Source organism: Micropterus salmoides, unplaced genomic scaffold (assembly GCF_014851395.1).
Source record: "Micropterus salmoides isolate LMB-PRFRI ecotype aquatic unplaced genomic scaffold, ASM1485139v1 Ms_hic_scaffold_23, whole genome shotgun sequence".
Classification (NCBI taxonomy): Eukaryota; Metazoa; Chordata; class Actinopteri; order Centrarchiformes; family Centrarchidae; genus Micropterus; species Micropterus salmoides.
The window spans coordinates 17,919,261-17,947,033 of record NW_024041484.1 but is presented as its reverse complement, the minus strand read 5'-3'; the positions used below and the strand labels follow the sequence as shown (position 1 = coordinate 17,947,033).

The following is a 27,773-nucleotide window of genomic DNA, read 5'->3' as shown; positions in this document are numbered from 1 at the left end:
ATAGTGAACCAGCAATCAGACCTGCTCTAGAAGGTTCCACTCTGCTGTCAATGGGGGGGGGGGCAGTTCAGGGGGAAAACGGATGGATGTGATTGGCTGAGGAGGGGAGGGAAAGCTCTCAAGCATGCTTGTGGTGTTTTTGCAGCTAGTTCACGTGTATCTTAATATAGGAACTCCTTCCCTATGTTATTCACACATACAGTATCTCTTTCTCTCTCTCACTCACTGCTCAGAGGGGTAAATGAAAGTAGGGAGAAGGAGGGAGGGCTGTGGCTCTGGGGAGAAGGAGAGTAGGAAAAGGCATGAGATGAGATCTGAGCAGCGTATTGTGGCCATGGTGTGTTGGAATTTTATCATGTAAGTCTGAGTAGTGCATTCGAGGCAAGAATTGTGAGATAATATGATGGAGAAGGAGAGAAACACTAAGGATTTCTAGAAATGAGCCACTCTACGATAACATGTCTGTTTTGCAAAGCATATGCATTTAATTGCCCTGTCATTTCACGTTATTTTTTCAGCCTGACAGCATGTAAAACCATTTCTTGTTGGGAGCAGGGCTCATGTTGTTTTGTTTCGTAGTAGCGAGTGACAAATCTGTCTAGTAGATGTATTTTTCTTGTCCACTGTGTCGACGTCATTCACGCTTGTAGTTATTTTGTTTGTTTTATTTTGTTATTTTAATGATGTGGCAAGTTAGCTTCCTAGGTATGAAGGGTGATGACGTCATCATTCCTAAACCTGCCTATAATGCTCTGATTGGTTGATTGATGGAAATAGCTTTCCATGTGCCCACCAGAAAGCTATATGAATGGCTGAACAAATCACAAATGTGGCTGGTGATTGGGTGCGAGGTGTCTGTACTTCATTTGCTTTGGTTCAAGCTAACGGAGGTGTCACATATTTACAGTGTGCCTTTCAGTGTTTGGTCCACAGTGTCTTAGTGTGAACACTTGGCGCCTCCTCACCACACAAAACAGAACAAAAGGCGCCTCCTCACCCCCCTCTTTACTTGTTTACTTGCTACTCGCTCAATTCCTGGATGCCTTTGAGATCCCATAGACAGTCAACAATTGAGCCAAGATAGCCTAATATTGTTGTTTGACATAACCTCAGACTACACTAAATACATAAAAAAGGTCTTTATTAGGTATTTATTAGTTTCTGACTCTGGCAGAAAACAGTAAAAATCCCCAAAACTACTGTATCTCTGTATTATCTCTATAACCATGTGATCTTGTTTTGATAATAATTATAGTATTTCCATCTTTTCCATTCACTAAGCCTTCCTTGAACTGTTTGGACCCCCCCACTACTTTGAAAACCTATAGGTCTAAAAGCAAAAAATTACTTGATTTCTCTGACTGCTGTAATATTGCAATAAACACTATAGACTGGGGCCAGAAGCCATGGGTAGTATAACAAAGTTACTTTATATATATACTGTATAGTTTACAGTCTTTGATTTGTTGACGTTAGATTTTGTGAGACAGATTCTCACTAGCTCTTTTTCTAAAGCTTTCTTTTAGTTCCTTTACCTCTTTTCACTCTCCTTTCCTACTGTCCCCCCTTGCTCCTGTTCACCCCCCTCTCAGTGTTGCATTACCTAGTGTTAAATTTCAGCGACTTGCTCAAAATGTAGGTTTTTCTCTTGGACAAACACTAGCAACAACACAACTATGCATTTGCCATTTTAAAACTTTCCTTTCTCCTCTTTGATAATATCCACAGAAGGCTAACTGCATATGTGCATGCTTTTATCACTGTACAATCTACATATCTACATTATATGGTTGCCAGATTATCCATTTATACAGGAATATATACAGTTTTAATCTGTAGGGCCCCCTCATGCTCTCTCTGTCTTCTTCTCCCCCACTATGGCTATCCATCATGTCTCTCTCTCCTTCATGGGTGTTCCTTTGCCCAGTTTTCCAGTCATTACTGGGCTGTTTTCACCCAGAGCTACAGGACTCTAGGGACCACCAACAATGTTCTTGTCCTGACAGGGCCCCCTGGAGAACCAGAAAATGACCATAGTTCCTATGAACATGAGAGCCTCCCAAGTTCAGAATAACCTTTAAAACACACACACTTCTGTGAGACATTTTGGGCCGAAGTGTTTGACAGAACCTATGTAGCATAAATTAACTCATATTGGCAAATGTGATTGTTCAAGTTAGGCTGCATTATTTTTTCACATGATTATGAATTTGTGGGAACTATTACATGGTTTATATCACTTTATAATGTCTTATTTTGTGTTATAAAGCAAAGTTTGTAGTGCCTTCATGCCACACACACAGACCTTAACATATAGTTAAGCGTAACGATAAAGCCTCCTGTGGCCATCCATAACTGGATCCATAAACAGATATGAATGACAACATAGTAATATAAAATGTTACATGCAAATCAAGTCCCACTCCAGCCTTACTCTTGAATGAATTTATTTATTATTGATTGGATAGCCCCAGACAGTTAAGTGACTAAGTGTAAATGGGGTATATGTAAACAGAAATTAAACAAACTAATCAGCAGTTTGGACTGTAACTTGTGATAATTTGATAAAAAAAAAAGAGAAGGAGACATGTAGTACGCTTAGAGTACATGCTCCTAGTTAAATGGCAGTAAGAGCTTCCAAATCAGAAAAAAGTCAACCTTGTTAGAACTGCTTCTGTATATGTTAATTGAACTTTTCAATGGAAGCTGACAGGCTCAATTGGTGAGTGTAGTGAAACGTGTTGGACCAAAAAGTCACAGAGGGTTTGAGGAAAAGGTTGGCTTCAGTTTCACAGACAGGAAGCTATAGACTTGCCTTGATGGCTCTCACAAACCTGACATGCTTTTGGAATTTGTACATGCAGAATGATATACTGACCGAGACATGTGCTTCATATGTGTAGCAGAAATGTCTGCACAGAATGTAGCTTTCCATCTTGAATTTCACCTTGTGTCAAGGTTACAATAAATAAAACTGCTTTCTCCCCCTCCTTCCCTTCCCTTATATCTCAATCCATTCACACACATTTTCCCTATTTCTAACTCACCCCATTTTTATTTTCCATGCTATTACTCCCCACCAACTCATATTTCCTGTTTTTGTTTTGTCCTCTTTTCCTTTAACCTTTTTTCTTCGACTTTCCACATCATTTACCACCTGCCCCCCTAATTTTCTCATTGCTAACATCACCAACCTTTCTTCTTTACCTTTCACCTTCTCTGCTACCTCACTGCATCCCTCCATCCTCCTTCTGTCATGTTTTTCCCTCTCCTGCTCTCCTCATTTCTTTGCTCCCTGCTTACTCTTCATCATTCCCATAATTCCTACATCCATTCCCACTCGTTCTCGCATCTCTCTTTCTCTTCCCTTCACCCTTCCCGGTGCCAATCCTTCTTTCTCTTTATTCTTCCACAGAACCATGAGAGAGAAACGGCGCTTCATTGTGCAGCCCAGTACGGACACTCTGAGGTGGTTTCAGTGCTTCTTCAGGAGCTGACTGACCCCACAATGAGAAACAGCCAACAGGAGACACCTCTGGACCTGGCTGCGCTGTATGGACGGCTGCAGGTCAGTGAAAATGACATCAGTTTTATCAAAAGCTGAAGGTGTATGTTTCACACTAAAGGCCAGGAGTTGAATGCTGTTTTGAGTTAGCATTTAAACCAATCCTCTATGCCTTTTCATGGTGTTAAAATACGAATGACCTAGTCTGTAGTAGTGAAAATGGGTACATTCATGCAGATGGCTCTTATGAAACCAGATGCAAGCTGTTTTGATCCACAATAAAGGTAGTTTCTAAAAGTTAAAAATACACACTTGTGCAAGGTACAGAAGCATTTATTCAGTATGTATTGGGTTTGGTAGTAGGGTACTGACTAAAGTTGAGAATGGCACTATCATATTTTGGACATCTGATGCAAGTGTAGCATTGTTGATGTCAGTCAAACCCAGCTGTAACTTTATTTTGCAGCCAGAAGAACTATAGCATTAGAACATTAAGATTTGAACTTAAGGTACATTACGCCCATAACACATAAGCCCACATAAAGTGAGAACATAATATTAAACCTGGAGTTCATCCAGTCATCACACTGTTTAAATCATCATCATCATCACCTGCCCCTGGCCAATAACCCTTCAGTTTTAATCTTGAAAACTCGTCCTCAGCTCCACATGAGGACATTTTGATAGCAAGCTATAGAGGAATATCGCACTCTGACCTTTTGTTAAGTCCAGAGGGGAGAAGCTCATATCTTTATACAGAGGCCGGAGGCAAAACTCCTGAATGATTCAAGCCTTTGAAATGAATGAAAATGCCATATAAATGTTCACTACCAGTCAAAGCAAGGGCAGCGTACCCCTAATAACATTTAATTTGCAATGAAAATGTTATTGCAATTCCAATCCAAAAAGTTAGTCAGTTAAGGTAGTACAATGGGGTAAATAAATAGTTAGCGGCGCTTGTCACTTAGCTCCTTCAAAACAAACTGGTAGTGTTGACAGGGTGGGAAGCTGGTGAGGGATCATGTTTTTGTCATTGCAAAAACTGCTGGTTTGGAGGGTGGGATCTTTTGGAGGCATATGTGAACCGCTGCATGCTTTGTGTGTCCTGGTGAAGCTCCTTGCTGGCAAGTGAAAGGAAGCAGCTGGTGACTTAATATGCACCTTCCCCAGGACAGCAGTGGCAGCAGTGACACACACCACAACTGATCCAAAACTGGGAGTCACTGTTGATTGTTTTAAATATGGTGGATATTATATGATGGAAAAAAACATCATCCTCAAATACTTGCAGTGCTAGACACACAGATGGGCAGGTATACATTTTTAGAACTGCGACTTTACTGTTTTGTCATAAATGTGCCAAAGGAAACACACACAAGTGCATGTACACACTAAGCAGTGTGTGCCACAAATGCCTGCTCATGTTCAAATGCAATCACACATTCTCTCTGTTAAGGTAGTGAGTAATTGCAGTCAAGCCATCCAGGTTTGTCTGAGTGTGAATGAATAATTTATAAAGGTAGCGGTATTTCTCTGTCTCTCTATCCCTTTCTGCATAATAATGAAGGGAAATCCCTATGGTGGAAGCTCCTGCTGCATGAAGATGTAACTAACACAGGGCAAAAGTTTAGTATACACACACAAAGACGCACATTAAAGGATGAAGCTCTTGAGAGAACTGTGTTGTATTGATTAGAGTTATTAAAAGCAACCTCCATGATCAAAGAAAAGGGTAGCTCCACTACCACAACTCAAAAAAACCTGCTACTACGCTCAAGTTGACTGACAGGTCTTTTAATTCACGGACTAGCATTACAAAACAAACACTTACACAGACCTACAGTATATTTTCATTCATGGTTGATGGGGGGGGGGGGAAAGACTAAATGCGCTGATGTTCCATCTTCAACTAAACCTTCGCTAAGCCCTGATCTACTTTGTTACTGTTGCTCTGCCTGTCAAGCATTTCTTTTTACAGCCTGGTAGATTTACCGTTCGAATTTCATAGTCTGTTTTGAACAATGGTTATTGATTTCACACAGAAGTAAACAAAAGCAGACTTCTCATATGTAACAGACCGTCAATCTTGACAGTTGGAAGTGACAGCTGCAGCTAGCTAGCTAGGAAATAAAGCTAACTCTGTGAGTTGGTTGAAAACTCTGCATCTGTCTGACTTTTAATGTTTGTAATTGACTTGTTGTAAAACAAGAACCAGGCCAATGGGTCTTAAAAATGCACTTGATCGCTATGTAGATGTTATTCTAAAGGACTGAGGCTAGAGCAAACAAGTCCCAGGCAACAAGTCAGCCTCCTGATGATCCGTGTAGAAGACATGAATAAGGAGCGGCATTGGTCTTGTATTGCTAGCTAGTTCGCTGCAGGATTATGGTACCGTAGTTTGAAGAGGGTTGGTCATTTCTAGCACAGCCCTGTTTGTGTCCTTAACTATAGAAAAAAAAATATTGGGGCATGCATCAATGAGGTTTATGAGTTTTGCATTGTTGTTCATATTTTTTAACCGAATATTTCATTTTTTTATAAGAAAAAGGGCGTTGAGGATGAAAATTAATTAAATTCAAAGGGCTTTCACATGAAAGTTTAAAAAAAAAATGTTGCCAAACCATCAAAGCAAATTCGTCCTAATATTTGGACAACACACAATAACAGTATAAACATTAAGACAGCATTAACAGTTAAGATTAACTGTGTTTGTGAAAGGTAACGCTGTCTCAGATAACACGTTTTACTGGAGCTGCTCTAATGTCACCTTCCCCAAATCAAATAATGGCCGGGACAGAGCTAGCGCATTCTAATGTTTGCAGCTTACGCTAAAGCAGACAAACACACAGTTTAATTAATTCCTTATGCTTTTCCTCTTAGTTTTTTGGTTTTGTTGAGGCTAAACAGACACCATTCCTCTCAACTCTTTACTTGAGGCATCACTATGTCTCTAAAGATTCCTTTTCACCTGAGCTTTATTCTAACACATTATTATTCAGTATGCTGAGTGAACATTTCAATGCATTATTGGTTCAGTATTTCTGTATTTTGTGTGATTCTCTTTGATTCCCAGGGGCTGACAATAAAACACTACACGTTTAGATCTTTAAAAAGGTACAAAAAGGTGACTAATGGCCCAGTTTCTTCAAACTTTGCTGTTCACAGGTGGTGTGCATGTTGGTGAGCGCTCACCCCAACCTCATGACCAGCCACACTCGCCGACACACTCCGCTTCACCTGGCTGCACGCAACGGACACCACAGTACCGTCCAGACCCTGCTCAAGGCCGGCATGGATGTCAACTGTGTGGTAAGAAATAATGAAGAGCTTTTAACTGTTAGTGTCCTCTATAAGCATCCAAGGATTTAACAGATTTCCGGCACAGATAATAGTAGCCTTACCGTAAAAATAATAATGAAATAAGTATTTTCATATTTTCATTATTCATTTTTTCAAATTGGATTTGAAAAACCTTTAGTAATGTCTGTTTACAACAGGAATGACATGCTTACTTATGCTAATCCACAGTTAGCTGTTTCTTTTTAAAATGGACAGCTGGAAGGTGTAATTAAGCATCAAGTAGATCAGGTGAACTGCTCAAATCAAGATTTGTGTATTATCATAAGTTATATTTGTCTTTTTTTTTTTTAAATGCACTAAGGGGGATATTTTTAATATTGTATTTTGGGATGTATATGAACACATTTACAGACAACGAACCAAGATGGACATCTTTTGGTCGGTAGGTGAAAGTTCTTCAACAGAATCGAGTAATCAAGTGGGACTTGACTTTGACATTTTATTTTTATTATCTGATGATGCTGCGAGCAGAGAAGGTGACTAGAGATATATAATTGTCCTTTTGTCTGAGTAAATCTTTCAAAATCCCTGTGACTCTGAATCTCTCTCTTCCTTTCATCTCTGCCGTATGTGAATATTTTAGAAGTTGCTGTCTTGTGTTTTTAATGAAAGAGAGTATAGCTTTTTTGGGTGTATATAATCTAATACTGGCATAAACGCTAGGCAGATTTTATTTTTGAAAGTGTATGTGCCTCCCTCCGTGTGTGTACCAGAGAGCTTGTATATGCGCTGCATGCCTCCTATGGTGTGGTGGTGGTGGTGAGGGATTAATAATTGATTGGGAGAAAAGATTAAGAGAGCAGGATGAAGAAAGGAGAATGAGGAAGAGGACAGGGTGTTCCTGAGCGGTCCTGAGAATTCAGTCTCCTCTCTCCTCCTCTTTACACACAAGTCAAGGAAATAGAAATACAGAGTCACTTATACTCATTACTGCACACTTTCTGTCATGCTGTTTAGACTTCTCTTGCCTTTGTTCATTTACATTTTGTCTTATTGTGTATTCTGAGTTGTCTGGACGATTCAAACACAGCTTTGTCCCATCCCTTTCTGGGCCATTTGTTTTTGTGAAGCCTTGTCAAAATGCAGCTACGCTTTACTGCTTTCTTTAACACCAACACTGTTTTCTTTCTCTTGAGACGATTTTCTCTGACAAACTAAAATATTTGACTTTGCTCACTCTTCAACCTTTGGCATCACAAAACCGCCCTTTGCACTACTAATCAGTCTCTAAAGACTATTTGAATTGAGTCCTTTCTGATTATATGATCCGAATGACTATGCTGTTCACATTACAAGAAATTTATTTTGATAGAAATGGGGATGCATAAACAAGAAAACTGATCTTAGGCCCCACTGATGCGTTTTTGTTTTAAAACGGAGACCTTTTGCTACATTTGCACCTTCCCATCCAGACTGAAACGGTGGAAACGGAGACCTAAAACTGAGCACTTTTAAACTCCGGGTAGAGTTTTAGTGGGGACGGGCAAAAACGGAGGACTTTAGAAACGATGCAGACGCTCACATTTGGCTCTCTGATTGGGTCTTATAAGTCATGCAAAGTAGAAACATGATGCTACTGACAGAGTTTTTGACTTGTATTTTTATTAAAATATTTTGTACCGTGCAAATAACATTTTGGCTATAGCCTACACTCGTACTGTGTATGTCCCTGTATTTACTTTGCGACGACTCCTAGTCTGTTTCCCGCCGCCACAGCCGCTTTAACTCCTTTGTTCAGTAACATTCAGTAATAGTCCCAGCTCGTTATTGGTCCATGCAAAATAAAATCTGGTGTGGTTCTTCATCTGTAGTACTTAGACCATCTGCTTCATGTTTACACCTGCAAGCGCATGCCCAGTGTACGTGAACAGCCACTAGATGTGCTTTTTCATTCGTTTTAATGTAGATGGAGATACGCAGCTAAAACGCTGGTGTGGATGGACATGGCATTCGTTTTAAAACTCTATTTTTAAACTAAAACGGAGTCGTGTAGATGGAGCCTTAGATAAGGTGTACTTATTATGAGATTATTATAGTTGAACAGATCTGCAGCTTGCGTGAATGATGGTGATATTTAATCAAAATGTTGAAGAAATCACTGCATGTTTGGATTTTAAAAAGGCTTTAGGATTCATCCTGTGAGGACCACAAATGTCTGTAAATATAAAAGCAACCCTCCAATAGTTGAGAGATTTTAGTTTGGACCAAAGTGGTGGACTGACTGCCCAAAATTGTCCTCCCTAGAACCATGCTGCTAATGTGACTAAAAATGACACATTAGTTGAAATTTGGCTCATCCCAGGCACAACTGTCTCATTCATTTGCACTTTGAGTCTAGTGATATTTATTACCAAATGTGAGCGTCTGACTTACTGAAACTGTTAAGACAACTACACATTTGTAGTAAACTTCCAGGAGGCATACATATCTTCCAATGCAGTAAATGACACAATACATCTGCAGTGCAAGTAGTTACATTTGAACCTATGGGGGGTGGTTTATTTGGAATATCTTGAATTATGTATAGACACTGGGATGTTTGTAGGTGGGTCTTATTTTACACTGAGATTCTTGACTTCAGTCAGTGCATGAAGGATTGATGGAAAGCAAGCTTCTAGGGTTTTGCGGCTCAGTCAGACTCAAAGCCTCAGGAGGCTGCTGAGTCTGGATCAAGGAACAACACAGTTCAGATGCTGAGGAGCCACAAAGACCGATCAGTATTAGGGTTAGCTCAACAAATGTGAGGATAAACAAATCCTGTAAAGAAAACTCCCTGCATGTATTCATAGTTTTCAGTCACGTGACAATGCATGATGACCTGGATGGCAAAACAATGGAACAACATAGCGGCTCATGCCGTGACTCACGCCGCAAAAGCAGTCAAATTTTATTTGGATCACCTTTCAACTTAAGAAACGGAAACATATAAACACAAACTGCAAGTGCTGGGCATATCCACTCCATTTAACGTTACAGCATCTGCTGCTGCATTTCTTCTGTTAAAAACCGCCAGGTCCCTGCCACCGCTCAGACTGCAGTAATGTTTACTTTTACCTTCTGGGGAATCCCTCCCCTAACACAGCCCAGGCTTGTCTCCTCGATTAGTAAATCTGAAAGCACAACAATCATCCAGCATTTTGGCAACGCAAAAAGTAACAAACTCAAAGTAACTGTGTATTACATGTATATTGATTGGCCGGCAACGGAAATTAACGTATTTTTGCCCTCCGGGGAGCTTTTTCATTAATGTGTGACGTCACGTGAAAAATATGAATAGATGTTACTGGACATAGTGATGATGATTCTAAGACTGTAAGTTCTCTTCTGCTGTTGCCAAAATTAGATCTGACTTGATGTTCATTTGCTACAAAGACACATGGCATAACAGATGCTGCGTTTGGCCTTTCCGCAGCCATGTAATTACAGTTTATAGATTGTATATGAAGCACGTAAGATGGCTTTCTGTAGAACAGTTAAAGGCTGAGCAGGGTCTGTGACTGCAAGAAAACAAATCTGTCGCAAAGATACTGCAACTGCACTTTAGAGAATTTAGTGGTTATGGATGTGTGTGCATTTCATCTCTGGATGGACAGAAACAACTTGACCTGTTTGATATGGGTGGTGTTCTGGTGCTGTCACAGCAAGGAGATGCATGACTCAGCAGCGTTTTGCCCATTTTCTCTGCCTTCTGTCCTTGTTGCAGGCTGTGTGTGTGTGTGTGTGTGCGTGTGCGTGTGCGTGTGCTCTGATCTGAAGAGGACGGCTGTGTTTCTCTGCAGGGATTTGGCCTCCGGCTCCATGTGTCTAGTGAAGATGAACACTACACGCCTTTGATTTTCCTCATCCTCTCCACTATACACTACTCCCTCACTGTATTTCACTTGCTCTCTTGTTACGTCTCTCTACCTTGTGGTGATGAGCATTGCAAGCCTTTGATTCCTCCAATCTTCTCTGCAGTTCATTCTTGTTCTGCTCAATCTCTTTTTGGCAGAAACAGCTCTATCTTTGCTTCTTCATTGCAGACACAGTAACGCCTAATACACATTACATTAATCTATTGCTCCCCTGGTGAGAGAAATTGCCCCTGGGTTAAACTCATTGGTCAGTTTGAGTGAGATGACTCATATCATCTGGTCTGGTTTCATGAACATGGGTTCAACACTGTTTTGGTGAACAGGCATTTCTTTTAGAATAGGACTGCCATTTTTGGAGTATTCCAGCTGTGTGTTGCACATGTACACAACTAGATAAACCCCTTATCCCGGTTTTGAGGAACTCAGTAACTCATAAGTCAAAAACCTCTGTGTGCACAATTAATGTTCAGCTACATTACCATTAGCTACAGTATAGAAACAGGCAAGTTAATGGTTTCCATGAAGAGAAAATGGTTAGTTTGTGATGTGATAGAGGTCAGATTTCATGTATTATTTAGTATAAGATGATTTAGGAGCTCACTTTTTTTGTAAAATGCCCTTAGTAACTGATGAGTTGTTCTGGTTGGATGATTATAAAAACTTGTGATGTGTTGTAGAAAGAGACTTTCTGTGGCGGATTTAACTAGTTTTGGAAGAGGCTAGGGAAATTCTTGGTTTGCAGTGTAATGTTAGTGTCTTATACGTCCATGTGGCCTGGCAACTTGTTTCAACACAATAATTACATAACTAACTTAATAAATAACTATGGTAGCTGGTGTGACTTCAACAACAGTTATGTCATAGTGGGTCAGTAAAACAAGAAATATGACAATATGCCACGTAATGATTTTCATTCAAAATGCAAGTCTGACACTTGGGTTCATGAGATCAAGACGAGACAAGATTTTAACACTGTTTAAAAAAAAATCTTTAATGCTGAATTATATAAAAATATTGAACATTAAACATTTTATTTCCTACATTATGATTTTTTTCTGCACCAGTTTATGGTGATGTTTTTTTTTTTATTTATATAAAGAAAAACACAAAATTCAGGTAGCAGTTGACAATTCAAACTCTATAGCCTAACCTGTAAATTCCACTTAATGGCGTGTTACGGCTGCTCCGCAGTTGCCGGGCCTGATCGTGGCCATTTTAGTCAATGCTTGTGAGTTGACAAGATGTGGCCGCAGCGCGTCCCAGAAGAGGCTCTCCGCTCCGCAGAGAATAGGTAACACCTCTATTTTTGATGCAAGCCGTGTCAAGCAGCACAGAGCAGATCAAACCAGGCAGGAAGTCAGACACAGAACGGCATAGAGAGTCCGGTCAATTTTCAAAATAAAACAACCTGTGGAGACTCCTGATCGCTGAGCTATGGATGTATCAAAACCGTGGTGGAGCTGTAACGTGCTGTAGCCGGAGTCAGATGATTCCTGGCTTAACGATAACAGAATATGCAGTGCAGCTCTGTCATTCTGTGCTGCTTTCAGACCTGTCAACTTTTCTCATGTAATATCATCCCTGCTGAGTCATGATTTAGTCACCTCAGTGATAGAATATTATATTTTTAAAAAGGCCTAAGTCATATGCCCTCCCTTTCTCACTTGTCGGGATACACAGGAAGTCTTTAATTTGTCCTCTTTTTCCTGTTCCCCCAACTCTCTCTTTACCTGTACAGTTGGCAGTAGAGAGTAGATGCTGTGGGCGACTTACAGATGGCCACCTTGTAAATTGTCACGCGTGGAAAGCACTCTGTGTATGACAGAGAGGGAGGGAGAGAGAGCATTAGTACAGGTCAATAATTGGAGTCAAGCCATATAGGTCTATCTGAGTGTGAATGAATAATTTATAGAAGCAGCACAGTCACTCTCTCTCTTCACTTGCTGCGTCTTTGTCTCTTTCCTTCTCTGACTGTTTCCATAATCATGAGGGGAAATCCCTATGGAGGAACCTGCTGCTGGGTGGGCAGGCAGCCAACACAGGGCAAAAGTTTAGTACAAACACACATTGTCACATTCACACATAAACACACTTTTCTAAGTGGACTTGAGCGTTTACATTCATCCCAACATCAACAGCGACTGCTTCATTTCTGCTGGCAGCACTGAAACAAAGTCATCTGCCTTTCAATTCCCGGAAACTGTTAGAGAGTGAGAATCGCCTTCCTTGTTTCCTTATGACATCACTGTGTAATCGCCATGGGAAACAGGATGGGAAGTGGTATGGAGATGAACGTGGGGGCGAGGGTGGGTTGGATGTTGGAGGGGGAGGGGGGGGCTAGTGGGGTGTGTGTGAGGAAAAGGGGGTGGATCATTTCCGGCTCTCTCACCACCTCTCTCTTGTGGGTAAAAGACTGGCTCCTCTGGCTAAACTTCCACAGTTTGATACAGTCATTGAAGCTGTACCACTCATCTGTTTCCACTTGGGATTTACACCTGCAAAATTCTCCTAAGAGAACTGGACATTTGACCTTGGACCTTTTGAGGGAATAGGAGTGGCTGCATCTGGTGTATTAACCAGTGACACTTTTGTTGCTAAGGAAACAGAACAGCTACAGTAACTTTAGTGTTCCCTGCAGAGGACGAGTGCGTTGATCTGGTGCAGTGTCGCGTCGTCTTGAATTTCCCGGCTGTGTATCAGCAGACCTGGCTGTCTTCCAAATAATTTGTCTTCATTAAGGCTGGGAGTTTGGTTCAGTCCAGGTTTTCATCCGTGTTGTCAGGAAGCCAGCTGTGAAGGATGCGACGGATTCAGCAAATGTATGTTGCTGCGTGTGTGTGTCTGTGAGAGTGTCTCCCCCTGATGGATATGGGTATTTTAGCTTAAAGCAGGGCAGAATGTTCAATAAGTAATTGAGACGTATAGATAAACAATGTCTCACAAAAATTTATAGCAGTGACTACATAAGAAGCAAAGGTGTTGAGTTATACTATTATCAAAATGGCAAGCGTAGAATTTAGCATCAGTTATGTGCCTTTTAACTGTAATTCCTGGTCATGACCTTGACCTTATGTTATATCACTAAATAGCCCTCTATAACATGTGAAACTTTCATAGAGTTTTCCCATTGGCCTGGGTTGGTCCACTTTAGCATTGCCGTGCCAAGCCGAGTGGTGATGACATGTGTTTCCACTACAGGCTCACAGAAGGAGTTAGCCACGCTGAGCTGCACTGCTGGTGCCCTGCTTGCTAGCAGGGCCACAGATGTCGCCACAGCCAACGGATTGGTTCATGTGCTGGTGGTCATAAACAAGAGAGACATACATTTAAAGAGTCGTAAACATCAGCCTCAGCAGTTCCGTCTGTTGTCGTTATTACTGGCACTGTGTCTCAATACAACAAAGCTAATAAAAAGAATGGCAAGCTATAACAGCTTCTTTGTGATCGCTGTTTACTAAGAGGAAATGCATCAAACGCGATCAAGACGAGCAAAGTAGGCAACGCCTTTTACCTGCTACCACATTGTTATGGAAAAACCAGTCAAGATGTGCCAGCATGGCTCGCATGCTCATGGCTTTTCATGGCATTGGCTTAGCACAAATTACACAGGATGAATGAAGGTAATACGGAGGTAGGATTTATTGCAGATTTAGATGTATAATGTGTATGTAAAATACATTTGATTTAGCTTGGTGTACCTAAAAACTGTATACACTTGTTTGCTAGTACCTGATACAATATTTGCATACACTACTTTGTTGCATTGATTTTGGGCTCTACAACTCTTATTGACTTCACTTTCCACCCATAGTCCAATATTTAAGAAGATTAAAAGGATATACATCACGCAATAAAGTAACAAGCATAAAACAAACTAAATAAATCTTTAAAAATATCTTGTGTCTAAGAACAAAAGGTATTAAATGTAGTATTTAAAAATGTATGACTTTGGCGACCCTGGTGGTGGTATCGAAAGACTGTACGGCAGAAAGCAGAGCTGACAACTACCCACCCATTAAGTTTTTCTACAAACTAAAACTTTGGGATGATTTAAAAAATGTTGTAGACGCATATAAATTCTACACGTGACTTTAAAGCTAGATAGGTTCTGCTGAGTGTGGCTCAGGTTAAATTGGACTTGTCAGAGTAATCGTCTCTCTCATCACTGCTGATCCAAGATGAAGCACTTACCGGCGCCCTCCCCTCGCTGGTTTCCATGTGTTGCATCACATCTGTAATATTCCCATTAGAAGGACTGGAGTCTGATATGCGGCCGGTGTACGGTGAGGGGAAATTGGTACGTTCCCACACAGGCTCCCGCTGCTTGTGTAATGGTTTGAAATCGGTGTGGCCTCATGCTCTTTGCAGGCGGGGGAATGTGATTTATTTAAAATCTGGCTGACTCTTTCGTTTAGCTGCTGGAGAGAAAAAGAGATTGTATATCAAATCAAAATACTGTTTTCTTTTATAATCTTTGTGCTTTTTTTGTAATGGCTTTTGTCATCCCAATCCTCTTCTTCTTTTGATGTCTATTTTTGTCTCAGTTTTCAATTGTTAAAGTGATGTAATATTAACACACACACACTCCCTGTCTCTATTTTAGACCGAGAATGGCAGTGCCCTCCATGAGGCAGCTCTCTTTGGGAAGATGGATGTAGTTCGCCTTCTGCTTGACTCAGGTGGGTCTATAAATGTGTCCTGGAAAAACAAAAACGGACTGAGTGTGTTTGTGTGTGCGTTTCCCTTGTCTTCGCTTCTTATTTTGACCTGCGGCTAGATGCTCCACATGTTTTTGTGTTTTTCCCAGATTGTGGGTTGAATTTGCCCTCAGGTGAACTCCAGGCGTCCGTCTGCTACATTCTTTCACACTGTTATAAAATCCTGGACTTTAAGCTCTATTATTGTTTTTGCCATTTTTTCACTTGTATCAGGAGGAAGTGCTGAAAGTTCAACAGGATATGATATGTGTATATCTCTTTTTGAAGATGTCACTCGACTTGATTTCGGGGTCAAAAGATAACTAGTGACTTTCTGAGAATGTTAATCTTCCATCTCCTGCTTGAATGGAACGCGCACACAGGGAAATCCTCTTCTTTTTTTTTTCTACAGTTGAAAATATTGATAAATGAACAAATGAAAAAATTACATCTTGCACATTGACACGCCTTCATATTGAGAGCAGACTGAGTCTGGACAAAGTAGTCCTTTGATATTGCCGCCACCCCTAACCCACTTTCCTTTAGCTCTTCCTGTTTCCTGCAGGACTTCCTGTTGGTGGCCATGTTCTTTTGGCCTTGATTTTTATTAACATCCTGGATCAACACGGGGCTGCACCGGCCTGATTGACTAAACTTTAGCCCACACAACTTTTCAAACCTTGTGTGTAAGGGTGTGTGGGTGGTAGGGGCTTGTTGTAGGGGTGCAGGATGGGCAGCCAACCATTCATTGTCAATTCCTAATCTTGGAACTTTATTCCTGGAACATTCAGCTATTACACAGGGTTTTCATCAGCAGATGGAATTTGCTTAATTGTCATGGAAATGGTGTATTTGACATACAAGCTTATTAGCGGTTATGAGTTAATCCATCACACTTTGAGAAATTAGGATACATGTTTGATTAAAGGAAGAGTTTGGAATTCTGGGAAATAAGCTGATTTGCTTTTTAGTCATTTCTTATGTCTGTATGCTGAAAAAGCTACAGCCAGCAGCAGCTTAGCTTAGTTTAGCAAATCGGAAATGCGTGCCACTAGCCTTGATGTTTATGTACCAGACTATTTCTTAGTTGGTTTCTTAACATGTTCATTTGTGAGCATTGGATGCGCTGGTAAACAGATTTTGTTACATTTGAAAGGAGCCAGGCAAACAGTTTCCGTTTTCCAGTCTTTGCTAAGCTAATCATTTCCTGCTGGTAGCTTCATTTTTACTGTAGACATGAGAGTGGTATCGATCTTCTATCTATTTTCTAGAACAGTCGAACAGTTCCTATAAAAATTTAAGCAATAAAATTAATTCATTTAATTTTTTCTGTTTTAAAAATTTGAACACGAGGGGAACAATGAAAATTATATTAAATAAAAAGCAATGTGTAAAAAGAAAGCAAGAAAGAAATGAGACTGGAACATTACATCAGGTCCAAATGTGCTCTCACTCTGGTTGTATTTATTTTTCTTTAACTTGTATCTTATGGTGCCCAGCAGAGTTACTAGAAATACACAGGAAGGGATTAGACCAGATAACAGTCAGATAAATGTAGACTTACAGTGGAAGAAAGACTTGGTCAAAAACTTGATGAAAATATTTTTTGCCTTTAGCAAAGCATCTTCATGAATTAATGCCTGTTTATCTTCTGGTGACTCATTTGTCTTTTGCTGACTGAGTTTTGTGACTGAGTGCGTGTGTGTCAGCAGATCTGTGTCTCAGTCTGTGCATGTACATGTGTGGACTGTATGTGAGTGCACTGTATGGTGGTGTCCGTTTTAGTTCAGTGTGTCTCTGAGCAAGGATGAGTAGGTTTATCTTGTACGACAAAGTCATGGATGTTGTGGTTTGACCTTTGCCCTCTTGTTCATGTGTATCAATGCTTATACTGTATTTGTGTGTGTGTGTGTGTGTGTGTGTGTGTGTCAGGGATCGACACCAATCTGAGAGACAGCCAGGGGAGAACAGCTCTGGAAATCCTGAGAGAACACCCTGCAACGAAATCCCAGCAGATCACTGCTCTTATCCAAGGTACAGTAAGACATATACACATACACACAGACACACACAGAGCCTGACTGATTTTTAATACTGATAACAATTTTGATATTTAAGGATTCTAAAATCCAATATCTCGATATACAGTGTTGGGCAGTAGTGTCGCTACTTGGTATTTCTCAAGCTTCTCGTGTTCCTTCTTGATGTTGCTGTCGCTTGGGATTGCCAAATCTATCACTGCAGCCTCCTTCTGCTGTTTGTCAGCCATCACCAGTTTGTCAGTCTCGATCTTGAAGTCCCACAGGATCTTAGCTTGGTCATTCTCAACTACTTTAGGAGGTGTCTTCCATTTTGACCTTGGGACTTCCAGCCCATACTCATGGCAGATGTTCCTGTACACCATGCCAGCTACCTGGTTATGGCGTTCCATGTACTTACTTCCTGCCTGCATACTTTTGCCACATTGCTGTAGCTTAGCTTGGTACATTTCACTGGGGGGTAGCTTCTGTGTAGTGAAGCTTCATTTAATGTAGATTAGCTAGTAGCTTAGCTCACTACATTGTCCAAGTAGCTTGCCCAACACTGTTGATATATTGGCCGAGTTTCTTCTTTTTCTTGTTTTCAGAAACAAATAACATAAACAAAGATTATCCCGAAAGTCCTTATAGGCAAGTCATGGCACTCGGCAGCCATCTTGGCAACGCCTCAGGGCAGCTATTTCGGACTAACAAGACCAGGCCTATTTGAATGAATGGGGAGAGAGCCAGAACTGCCCTTTCAGTAGTAAAATCTAATAAAAATCGCTGGAAATGTTTGACGACTTTGCCCCAAAATAAGGTTTAAAAAGCGTTTTTCCCGACCAGTTATACTTCTACTACGCATGTGTCACTACTACCACACATGCGCAGTCGAAGTAAAACAGACCCTTACGATAGTGGAACCACACGATTGGCTGAAATATGTTTCCCACTTTGGCTGTTAAAAGCAGATGATTGGCTTTCTAGTGGGAGGGGCGGGATAACCGCCATGTTTGCCGTTAGGGCTTTCCCTATAGGGTTATTCTGAGGATGTGATTGAGTGGCGTGTCTCCTCTATAAAACGTCTGTTATCCCTAACATTTGTTAAATGTAGTTATGGGACCTCTCCAAGATAACATGACAATGCAGTTTAATAATACACTTTTGTATTGTTATAAATAGTACTATAAACAAAAGTACAGCTGATTATGTAAGCTGACTGCTGCATTTTGTAGTGACCATGCTTGAGTTCCCTCTGGTGGACAAACCATGCAACGACAACGCTCATAACATGACTAAAGGATCCGTTATCTGCCTCTCTGTTTCTTCAATTGTCATTTATCGGCTGTTATATACACAGATACCTATTTATCTGCAATTCGCTCATATCACCCAATAATATCGGTCACACACACACACACACACACACACACACTCACACTCACACACAGGTTTAGATGAATTTCACTTGAAATATTGGGTCAAATACTCATGTACAGTAAATTAGGTACAACATAATTAAGATTAAAGACGTAGTAGTCACAGTTCTACAGATTTACAGGTTTTTTCAGTGGCTTAGAGGTAGTACCCACTGATCAGAAGAACAACGGTTTGATGCATGTTGGCATGCAGTGTAAATACAATTGTGAAAGGGCTATCCACATTTTGAGATGTGTTGGATGACATGTGAATGTAGAGTATGACATTATCCAAGGAAGGTTAAAATCAAGGGCAACTGGACTTGGTTGAAGATACTCGAGGACCTTTCGTCCCTCATCCAAGAGACTTCTTCAGTTCTGACTGAGGGAAATTCAGCTATTTAACCTCTGTGGGGTTGTCAAGATGATCGATAACACTGGCTCGTTAGTGCTCCTGGGTTTTATAATGATATGACATTGTTGCGAGCGGATATGATACAATTGGGAAATCTTGTTTTCCGGGAAGTTTATCTTCTATTGGGGAAACAAAGGGAGCTCCTGTATGTGTTCAGTTGCTGTAGTGGGAGAATTAGACAACAACAAGGTGTCGGTTTGGATGATCTTCTCAATCACTCAAGAGTAGGGATGGGGATCGTTAATTTTTATTGATATTGATACCCTTATTGAGACTGCTTAACGCTCCGATTCTTTATCGATACCACTATCAATACTTTACTATTATATAGTATATATATAAAATTTGGTAAGACCAGACCCAACGGGCATGAGGTAGGCTTGCAACGTATGAGGAAAATGCGATATATATATATATATATATATATATTGAGATGACATATCACTTGCGATAAATAAACATATATTGACGTATACAAATTAACTGTCTGGTTGTTTTTAATTTAATATTTTAAATACAGCTAAAAGTTGTTTCTAGAGCAGCAACATTAATGTTTACAACAGCAAAGTAACTCAACAACTTTATCTGACATCACAAGTAGTGAGTGACGTTTAGAAAGAATAACATCAGTCTGGATCAGTCACTCTTCCTCTCTCGCTGGCTGCAGGTAACGTTACCAGGTAGAAGGAGAAGTGGCTGGTTTGTCTCAGCCAGCAGCTGAGTTTTTAAGACTACAGACCAGTCTGTTCTCCAGACAGACAGCTTTCTATTCAGCTTGTTTTTAACATTTGGCTAATGCCAAGCTAGCGTTAGCTGTGCTTGTATAAAACATACAGGATGAGATACTGAGGACAGAGATGATTTAATTAACCATTTCTACATGTTTAACTTTACCTTACAGACAGGTGTATTGAAAAAGTATTGACTTTTTACTTGCGAAGGCTTTATTGCACGGACTTACAGTAACGAGCGTAGCTGTCATCAACTAACAGTTACAGTAGTTTGGAGCCAACAAAAACCTCACCGTATTCCACCGCTATGGCGCAGCCTCTCGCTCTGCTGCCGCTGCGTGTGTGTGGGGGAGCCGACAGAGAGCAGGCCGAGACTGCAGCCTGATGATTTTCTTATCCATTGCGTTTCAAATTAAATTAGATTTGACACTCGAGATATAACGTTACCTCATAGCACCCGCAAGTCTCGATAGCAGTATCGATAAGCTTGAACCTTATTGATTTTCGGGGTTGATAGCTGGGTCCCTTTGGAACCGGGTCTCGACCCCCATCCCTACAGATTTTTATACATCTTACTTCCATTAGTGCACATAGACTATATACTGTTCGAATGTATCAGGGCCATCATCTTCACATTTAATTTCACTGGCTTGTCCCTAAATGTTTCCGCTTTTGTAAAGCCAAAGTCTATGATTTGTGTACAGCACCACTATTTAAATCAAAATATACAGTCTTATTCAAATGTATAGTCTGAGTAGTTTGCATTACATGGGCTGCACTTTGAATGTGGACATGTTTGGTGAACACAGGCTTATTTCAAGTAGCAGACGAGGGCGTTGCAGTCACAATGTTTCCAGTGAACACAGGATGTAGGGATGAGGAGGGACTGTAGGTTTAAATGTTCACGAATGCTTTGTGAAATGTAAATATAGTTAAACAATGGCTCCATGTGTACTCTTTTGTCCTTGTTTTATCCAGCCATTTTTGAAAGATAACTGCAATGATTAATCAATAATCATAATTGTTTCAGAATAATTTTTTGTCAATTGACTGTTTTAATTCTACAGTATATCGCATTATGGGAGGAGCAGGAGGAGGCCATTTTTTGTTGTATACGTGTACATGAAATTAGAAGACATGGCTCACAAAGCCAGACATTTTTTAACTTACATGTCCGCCTCTGTAATTTTTCTGCATTTAACCAGTTATGTCCCAAGTTAATAACAGCACTGTTCCATTGCAGATATACCTGGTCAGCCTATTTCAGCTAAACAAAAATAAGCTTGAGTTTTTCTTTCTGCAGTCTTCTTCATCTTGGTCTTTCACCTGCTATTAAAAGACCTGTTTGGTTGTCATGTTTACTGCAGTGTGTTTTGTGTGTGACCAGTGATTGTTATTGCGAGTTTGCTCTGCAGTCCCCAGAGACCCAAAGAGTCTCCAGATTGACTGTTGTCCTGAGGTGATTATGAGGCTCAGTATGAACGTTATAATCTGTGGCTTGGAGGCTTTCACTATCTGTCCTTGTGTAATCTGTGGGTGTATGTAAGGCACGCAGTTACAGATGATTTAAAGAGAGTAAGATAAAGGCAGAAAGAAATGGAGGCAGAGAGGGGTGAGGAGAATTTGTCAAAGCCTAAATTAACAGCGAGTTGGTCTTAACTAGGGGGCAAAGATATAAAGGGGAACGCATACTGAATCCCAGGAATGTTAAAAATAGAGGCTAGAAAATAAAGTTGAGATTAAACCAGTGAAAACACAGGGACACAACGGGCAGAGCAAGAGTAGTTGTATTTGGTGATTCCTGTTTCCCATTTCATGTTTAGTGCCCAAAGAATCTGATATATACAAATGAGGAAAAAGGAGGAAACCGTCTGCGTTTCAACCCTTGTATTTCCATTCAAGTAGCTTGAAAGATGCACTTATCAATACTTTTTATATTAACAAGTGCCATTGTGTAATGTGAAAGCAGTTGCTTGTGGTGAAGAATCACCTTATTCTGCAATTCCTCTCAGCTCTATGGAGTGCTTTAGCTTTCAGCTCATTGTTTTATGGCACGTTATGTAAATGTTTTGGTTCAGTCTTACGGCTTTCATCAACCAGGTAGCTGTTTTCAGCAGGAAAGCTAAATAATCCGCTGTTTGCTACCTTCCCAACACCAAACAGCAGATAGACAAACTTGGTAACTAGCAGGTGAATGTAAATGCCTTTCTAGTCTTTTTGACCACTCAAAGCGCTTTTACACTACATCTGCATTCACCAGTCATACACATTCATACACTGAGCCTAAGTGCTCAAACAGAAACTAACATTCACACACATTCATACACTGGCGGAACAGCCAATTCGGGGTTCAGTATCTTGCTCAAGGACACTTCAACATGCAACCGGGGGAGCCGGTCGACCTTCCGATTAACGGCCAACCCGCTCTACCTCCTGAGCCACAGTCGCCCCGTAGTGGAATGTAGTAGAATGTAGTGAAACATTTAGCAGCTAAAGAGCCAGACACTTTCTCAGGAGTTGATGGAGAGAACAGCTAAAAAGAGTGTGTATATTGAACGTAATTCATCCATCAGGTGGTGAGAAACATGAATCTGAATGAATGCTAATGTTGCTTCTTCTGTGCTGGATGTGTAAATTGACAGCTGTTCCACGAGTAGCCAAACTCATCAATTATTGCTGCTTTATGTTCATCTTGGTCCACAGTCTGACAGCGTCTCATACAATATATTTTGCGTTAGCTTGATGCAAGCTCTTCATTGAAGCTCCACGGCATTTGCAATCTCAAGACTCAGTGTTTTTTACGGCATTACCATTTCATCAAGTGGAAACATTCTAGTAACTTAGGGGTGGGAATCTCTGGGCACCTCATGATTCGATTACGATTCAGAGGGCTGCAATGCAATTATAAAACGATTATCGATGCATCTTGATGCATAATTTTTTTTCTATACAGGATCTCTGGATAACTACTAAGCATTTAATTTGCACATTAAAATCCAAAAGAAACATCTCTTAATTAGCTTAATAGGACTAAGTTGCATCCCTAATTTAATTCATTAACCTGAGCTCCATGGTCCTTGATTTCTGACCAGTAACGTTAGTCAGCTCCTCTGAAAATTGAAATATATATTTATCAGGATGTACAGTATGTGTACAGGACAGAGGTGTACACCAGTTTAGTCCTACCTGATGTTCTCAACCCTTGACAAGTAGGTAAGTTAGTAATCCCATACAGCTGGGCTAATGACAAATTAATATTACTTTGTTACTAATTTAGCTAACGTTACAAAACAAAAAAACGTGCTGTACAGGAGAGATATTGGCTATCGCTAACCAACTTCACTTTTCCAGCAGTTGGGGAAACAACAGACTTTTATTAACGGAGACACTGCACGTTTACTACCAGACAAAAACCAATTGCTAATATTTTTCTCCGCTAACTTTCACCGTCATGTTCTGCTGCTCGCTCTCTCAATCGCTCGGCCTCACGCACAGGATACGCAGGGAGCTCGCCAAGTGTTTAGTGTCACCATGCTTGCACATTGTACGAGTTAAAATCATTACTTGCCCATTGATATTAATGATTGTTTGACATTTTAGTAGGGTGGTTATTCATTCTGCTGCTGTGGTGTGTAGTGTTGTGTCGTTCAAAGAACGTTTCGTTAATTTTACCTAATCTTGTATGTGACTCAGGAGGAACGGGTTGTCTCAGTGAGTCATTCGTTCGTTTTCACACATGCGTGAATAGTCTTGTACTCTTACGTTCACTCGTTACACAGCAGCTGCATGTTCTCCGTCAGCACAGGAAACAGAATTGATTAGTTCACGACTCTCAACTGTGGTTCTCTGGGTTTGAGTCGTTCATTTTTCACGTGACATCTCGGCTACTGTGGAGCAGGAATGAACTAATCCTCGGAGTCTGTCTTCACTCGGCAGGCTGACTTACTGCCAGCCCCGGGGAATGAGAGGCAATATCTATTTCGATAATTTTGTGACATTTAATAAAGCATAACGTTATTACAGTGGCGTAACTTTAGTCCTGCTAGTGTTTTCCAGCCAACAGCTGATGAGAGTTGTTCTGGGTCTGCTCCAGTTCAGAGCCCAGAGTTCTACCAGGAGCTGAATTACCACAGAGGTCGTCTCCTCTCCAAAACAAATGGACCCGGACATTAAACCATTAAAACACAGCCACATAGCAAAGTTGGCGTTAGCCCTGTGGATTAAGATTAGTTCATTTTAATGAATGAGATTTGGTGACTCGAGTCTTTAAAAAGAGTGACTTTTCTACTAGTCGTGTGCCGAATACTGGGAGACCACTGGTTTCTCTGTTATATGCACGCTGGACTTCCGTGACTTCCGCCTTTTGCCTTCCGTCAACATTATGTTATCAATTAACATTTAAATAATCTATTTTTTTGATTTGTTAATTGAGTCAGAATCTTCCATGTCCGCATCGCGATGCATCTAAGGATCATTTTTTTCTCCCACCCCTACTTTCTAGATGCCTTCCATACTATTTTGTACACATTGCCCCAACTTTTTGCTTGATATGTCTGGTATCATTGGAAACTTGGGATCTCCACTAGAATTTAAAGTAAAGTTTGGTGGGTTTAAATACAACTCGGTGGGTCAGTGGGATTTAAAAGGTTAAATATCTTTTTCACTTGAATTTTTTATCCAGCATTATTAGAATTCTGCTGCTCAAATCTTGAACATTGCAAATAAAATACTGTGCCCTTTTATGACTCAATTTTCATAAATATGCAGCACTTATGAAACTAAAAGACTGAAAGATGTCCAAAATCAAAGATGGAAACACTTTTATAGACATGAATAGACCACTTGTAGCTTTGTAAATGTACAAAAAAAAAAAATAATCCATGTGATAGTAGGTCATAGATATTGGTCAGGAATAGTGGCCATCAAAATCTAATCTCAGTAAAGCAGCGCTGGAAATGGAGAGATTTTTGGACCTCACTAATAGGAGACTGAATGTGTTTGTGTGAGAGGAAGAAAGAGAGAGGGAGAAGAAGGACACAGCTGTGACTTGGTAAAAAGATCAGCTGCATGCCATTTCCTGTTGGAGAGGAGATAGAAAAGGACACACACAAAGACCAAAAGACCTGTCATTTACTCAATTGTAGCAGCTGAGGGGGCTTTCTGGTTGCCACAGGCACCTAATTATGAAAAGATTCTCATTTCATTTACAGTGCATCAACTGCAACGACTCATCCTACTGTTCAGTTCATGAACAGATCACTTTCTGCCCAGCAGCAACTGTTATGTACTACAGTGCAGTCGATCAGCGCTAACACCAGCTTGTATATTTTCTGTTGTTTATAAAGAATCTACTGAAGGGGAATAAATCTGTCTAAGCATTTTAATCTTTCCTTTCTGACTCTGATACAGATTCTCTATAATTGTATGCAAATGTTGGGTTTCATTGTTATTGAGTTGAATGCCAAGATTCGTAGTAGCAGCAGAACACTACACACACACTTTCCTGACATTAATTGGGTTCCTCATTAGGACTCTGCAGGGAATCTGCCTCATGATTTCTTTGTGTAAGCGTGTTTGTGGGTTTTCGGCTGCTAATGCCTCACTTAAGCAAGTTTATTATCCAGTCTTCAACTTATTTTCTGCCCCCACACCTGAACCTGCGTTCTCCCCTCCTCTTCCTCCTTCCTCCCCTCTTTTTCTTTTCCCACATTATTCTCTTATGCTCTTATGAACAGCAAAGTGCTCTATTAGCAGAAGCTGTGAAGTGAATTTGCAATGTGGGGAGATGTGCGAATTGAATGCAGCACCAGCTGTTTACCATGCTGTTGGCCGTGCTATTATATTGACCCAGTAAAATGCCTCTGAAATGCATTTCAACCAGCATTCTTCCCCTCCCTCCCGCCACCACCACATTCTCCTTCAAAGTCTTCTTCCAGCCCGTGTCTCTCCTATCCTCTTTCTTTGTGTTTTCCCAGCATATTTCTACTATTTCCCTCTTTCTTGTCTTTCAACTCGTCTCTATAGAGTATATGATGGACGAGAATGAGAGGAGGAATATCGTGGAGGAACCTGTTCGCAAGTGTCCCATCCCTGCACCTCGAACCTCCGTTCCGTCGCCCTCTGCCTCCCCCTCCCTCAGACACAAGAGTGAGTAAACAAACACACGATGAAACAACGACCGTACAAGAATTAGGTTTACAGAGATTCAGGGTGCTCATAAAGAAATTTTTATTGTTTTCTGACCAGAAATCTTCAAATCCAAAAAAGATGAAGTGTTAGAAAATAAGATTTTCTTTGAGAAAGGGACATAAACCAGCTGTATAGATGTTATATATATATAATAACTCAACAAAAATAAATTTTTCATGAGGTTCAGAATACACCTCACAAATCCGATAAAAATGCTTTTATATAAATAAAGGAAAGACACTGAAGGCCAACTCTGCAGCCCAGAGAAAGGATTTATATTTCATCAAAAATATATATTCAAGTTGATTGAATATTGTTCATTTATGTATCTTTTTTTTTGTGGGAAAAATATACATCTAAATTTGATCTAAAGTATTATTAATTTTTGCAATATGGGCAAACAGTGCAAAATAAATCCAGCCATGGACAGCAGCTCCTTTAGTGGAGATAAACAGTTACTACTTCTTTGAACAGCCATATATTTTTCCTGTCTGGCACTGCCCCCTGTGTTATCAATATGACATTGCAACATGCTGAAACCCTACTGATCCGCTCTTCTCTCTCATCAATTGTCAGCAGATACCATAATTACCTCAGAGACTCTTGGAGGGGAGCCGAGAGAAAGTGATTAGCACAGTTTGCTCCTCAGAATGTGCCTGAATGCAACTTTGAACACATCAGCAGTGCAGAAAGGAGACAGGAGGTGTTTGGAAATCATTAGTTCTGTGTCTGCTTTTTGGCAAAGATTGATTTTAGTGATAAAGCAGGCTAATAGGATAGTGGAAATTAATATATTCTACCTTTTCGTGTACTGTACAGTTAGGGGGTTTAGAAATCAAAGAAACAAACTTTGAGGAATGAATGTGTGCTTTTTGTTATATAAATCTTTTTTTTCCCCATCCATGTTTGTACTAGCACTGATGGGGACTGGTTTCATACTTTTCCCCTTATTTCTTACTCCTCTCCCCAGATGATGCTGTGACAAGTGAGCTGTCCAAGCTGCTGCACGAGATCAAAAAGTGCCGGGACAGGGACTACTCCTTCGAGGAGCTCTGCCACACCATCTCCTCCCACTCCATGGACAGCTTTGGCAGCGGGCGGCTATCTGACGAGGAGCGCCCAGATCGACCTAATGGCACCCTGACCCGAGTCAACAAGGTACAGTGCTCAGTTGGATTTGATTTGATTTTTTGGAGAAATTAACCATGGTGTGTTACCCCTGGTCCTGGGTCTGTACCTGTCTTCAAGGGCTTCTTGTAATGTCCCACTTCTGCATTAAAAAGTTTTATTTCCAATGAAATAAAAACAAATTGGTTCAGTAATGTTATGTTTTAGTGGCACAGAGGTAGTACTGGAGCAGATAGTAAGTTTGTTCATTAAAAATGGTAAATTTTATCCAAAGCACTTTCCATCCCATTGAACCACACTGATAGCAGCAAACTACCATGTGTGACACTGGCCTAACCATCTGGAGAAATTGGGTTTCAGTGTCTTGCTCAAGGACACTTTGACAAGCCAGATACCAAACCACCAACCCTGTAATCAGTGGAACCCTCTCAAACCCTCTCAAATGTAAAGATCTGATG

At 40.5% G+C, this 27,773-nt stretch overlaps 1 protein-coding gene across 5 annotated transcripts in view; it reads left to right on the top strand.

The window, feature by feature from the left end:
• anks1b (ankyrin repeat and sterile alpha motif domain containing 1B) overlaps positions 1-27,773 on the top strand; it is a 258,652-nt gene that overhangs the window by 74,992 nt on the left and 155,887 nt on the right. For 4 of the 5 annotated variants that reach the window (XM_038738848.1, XM_038738847.1, XM_038738846.1 and 1 more), the window contains exons 4-9: positions 3,416-3,568; positions 6,671-6,814; positions 15,323-15,398; positions 17,349-17,450; positions 26,023-26,145; positions 27,158-27,345. In XM_038738848.1, coding sequence (XP_038594776.1) covers positions 3,416-3,568; positions 6,671-6,814; positions 15,323-15,398; positions 17,349-17,450; positions 26,023-26,145; positions 27,158-27,345 — 786 coding nt within the window. Of the gene's footprint in view, positions 1-3,415; positions 3,569-6,670; positions 6,815-13,205; positions 13,539-15,322; positions 15,399-17,348; positions 17,451-26,022; positions 26,146-27,157; positions 27,346-27,773 lie in introns of those variants that run through there. The other variant, XM_038738849.1, reaches the window with a different exon arrangement.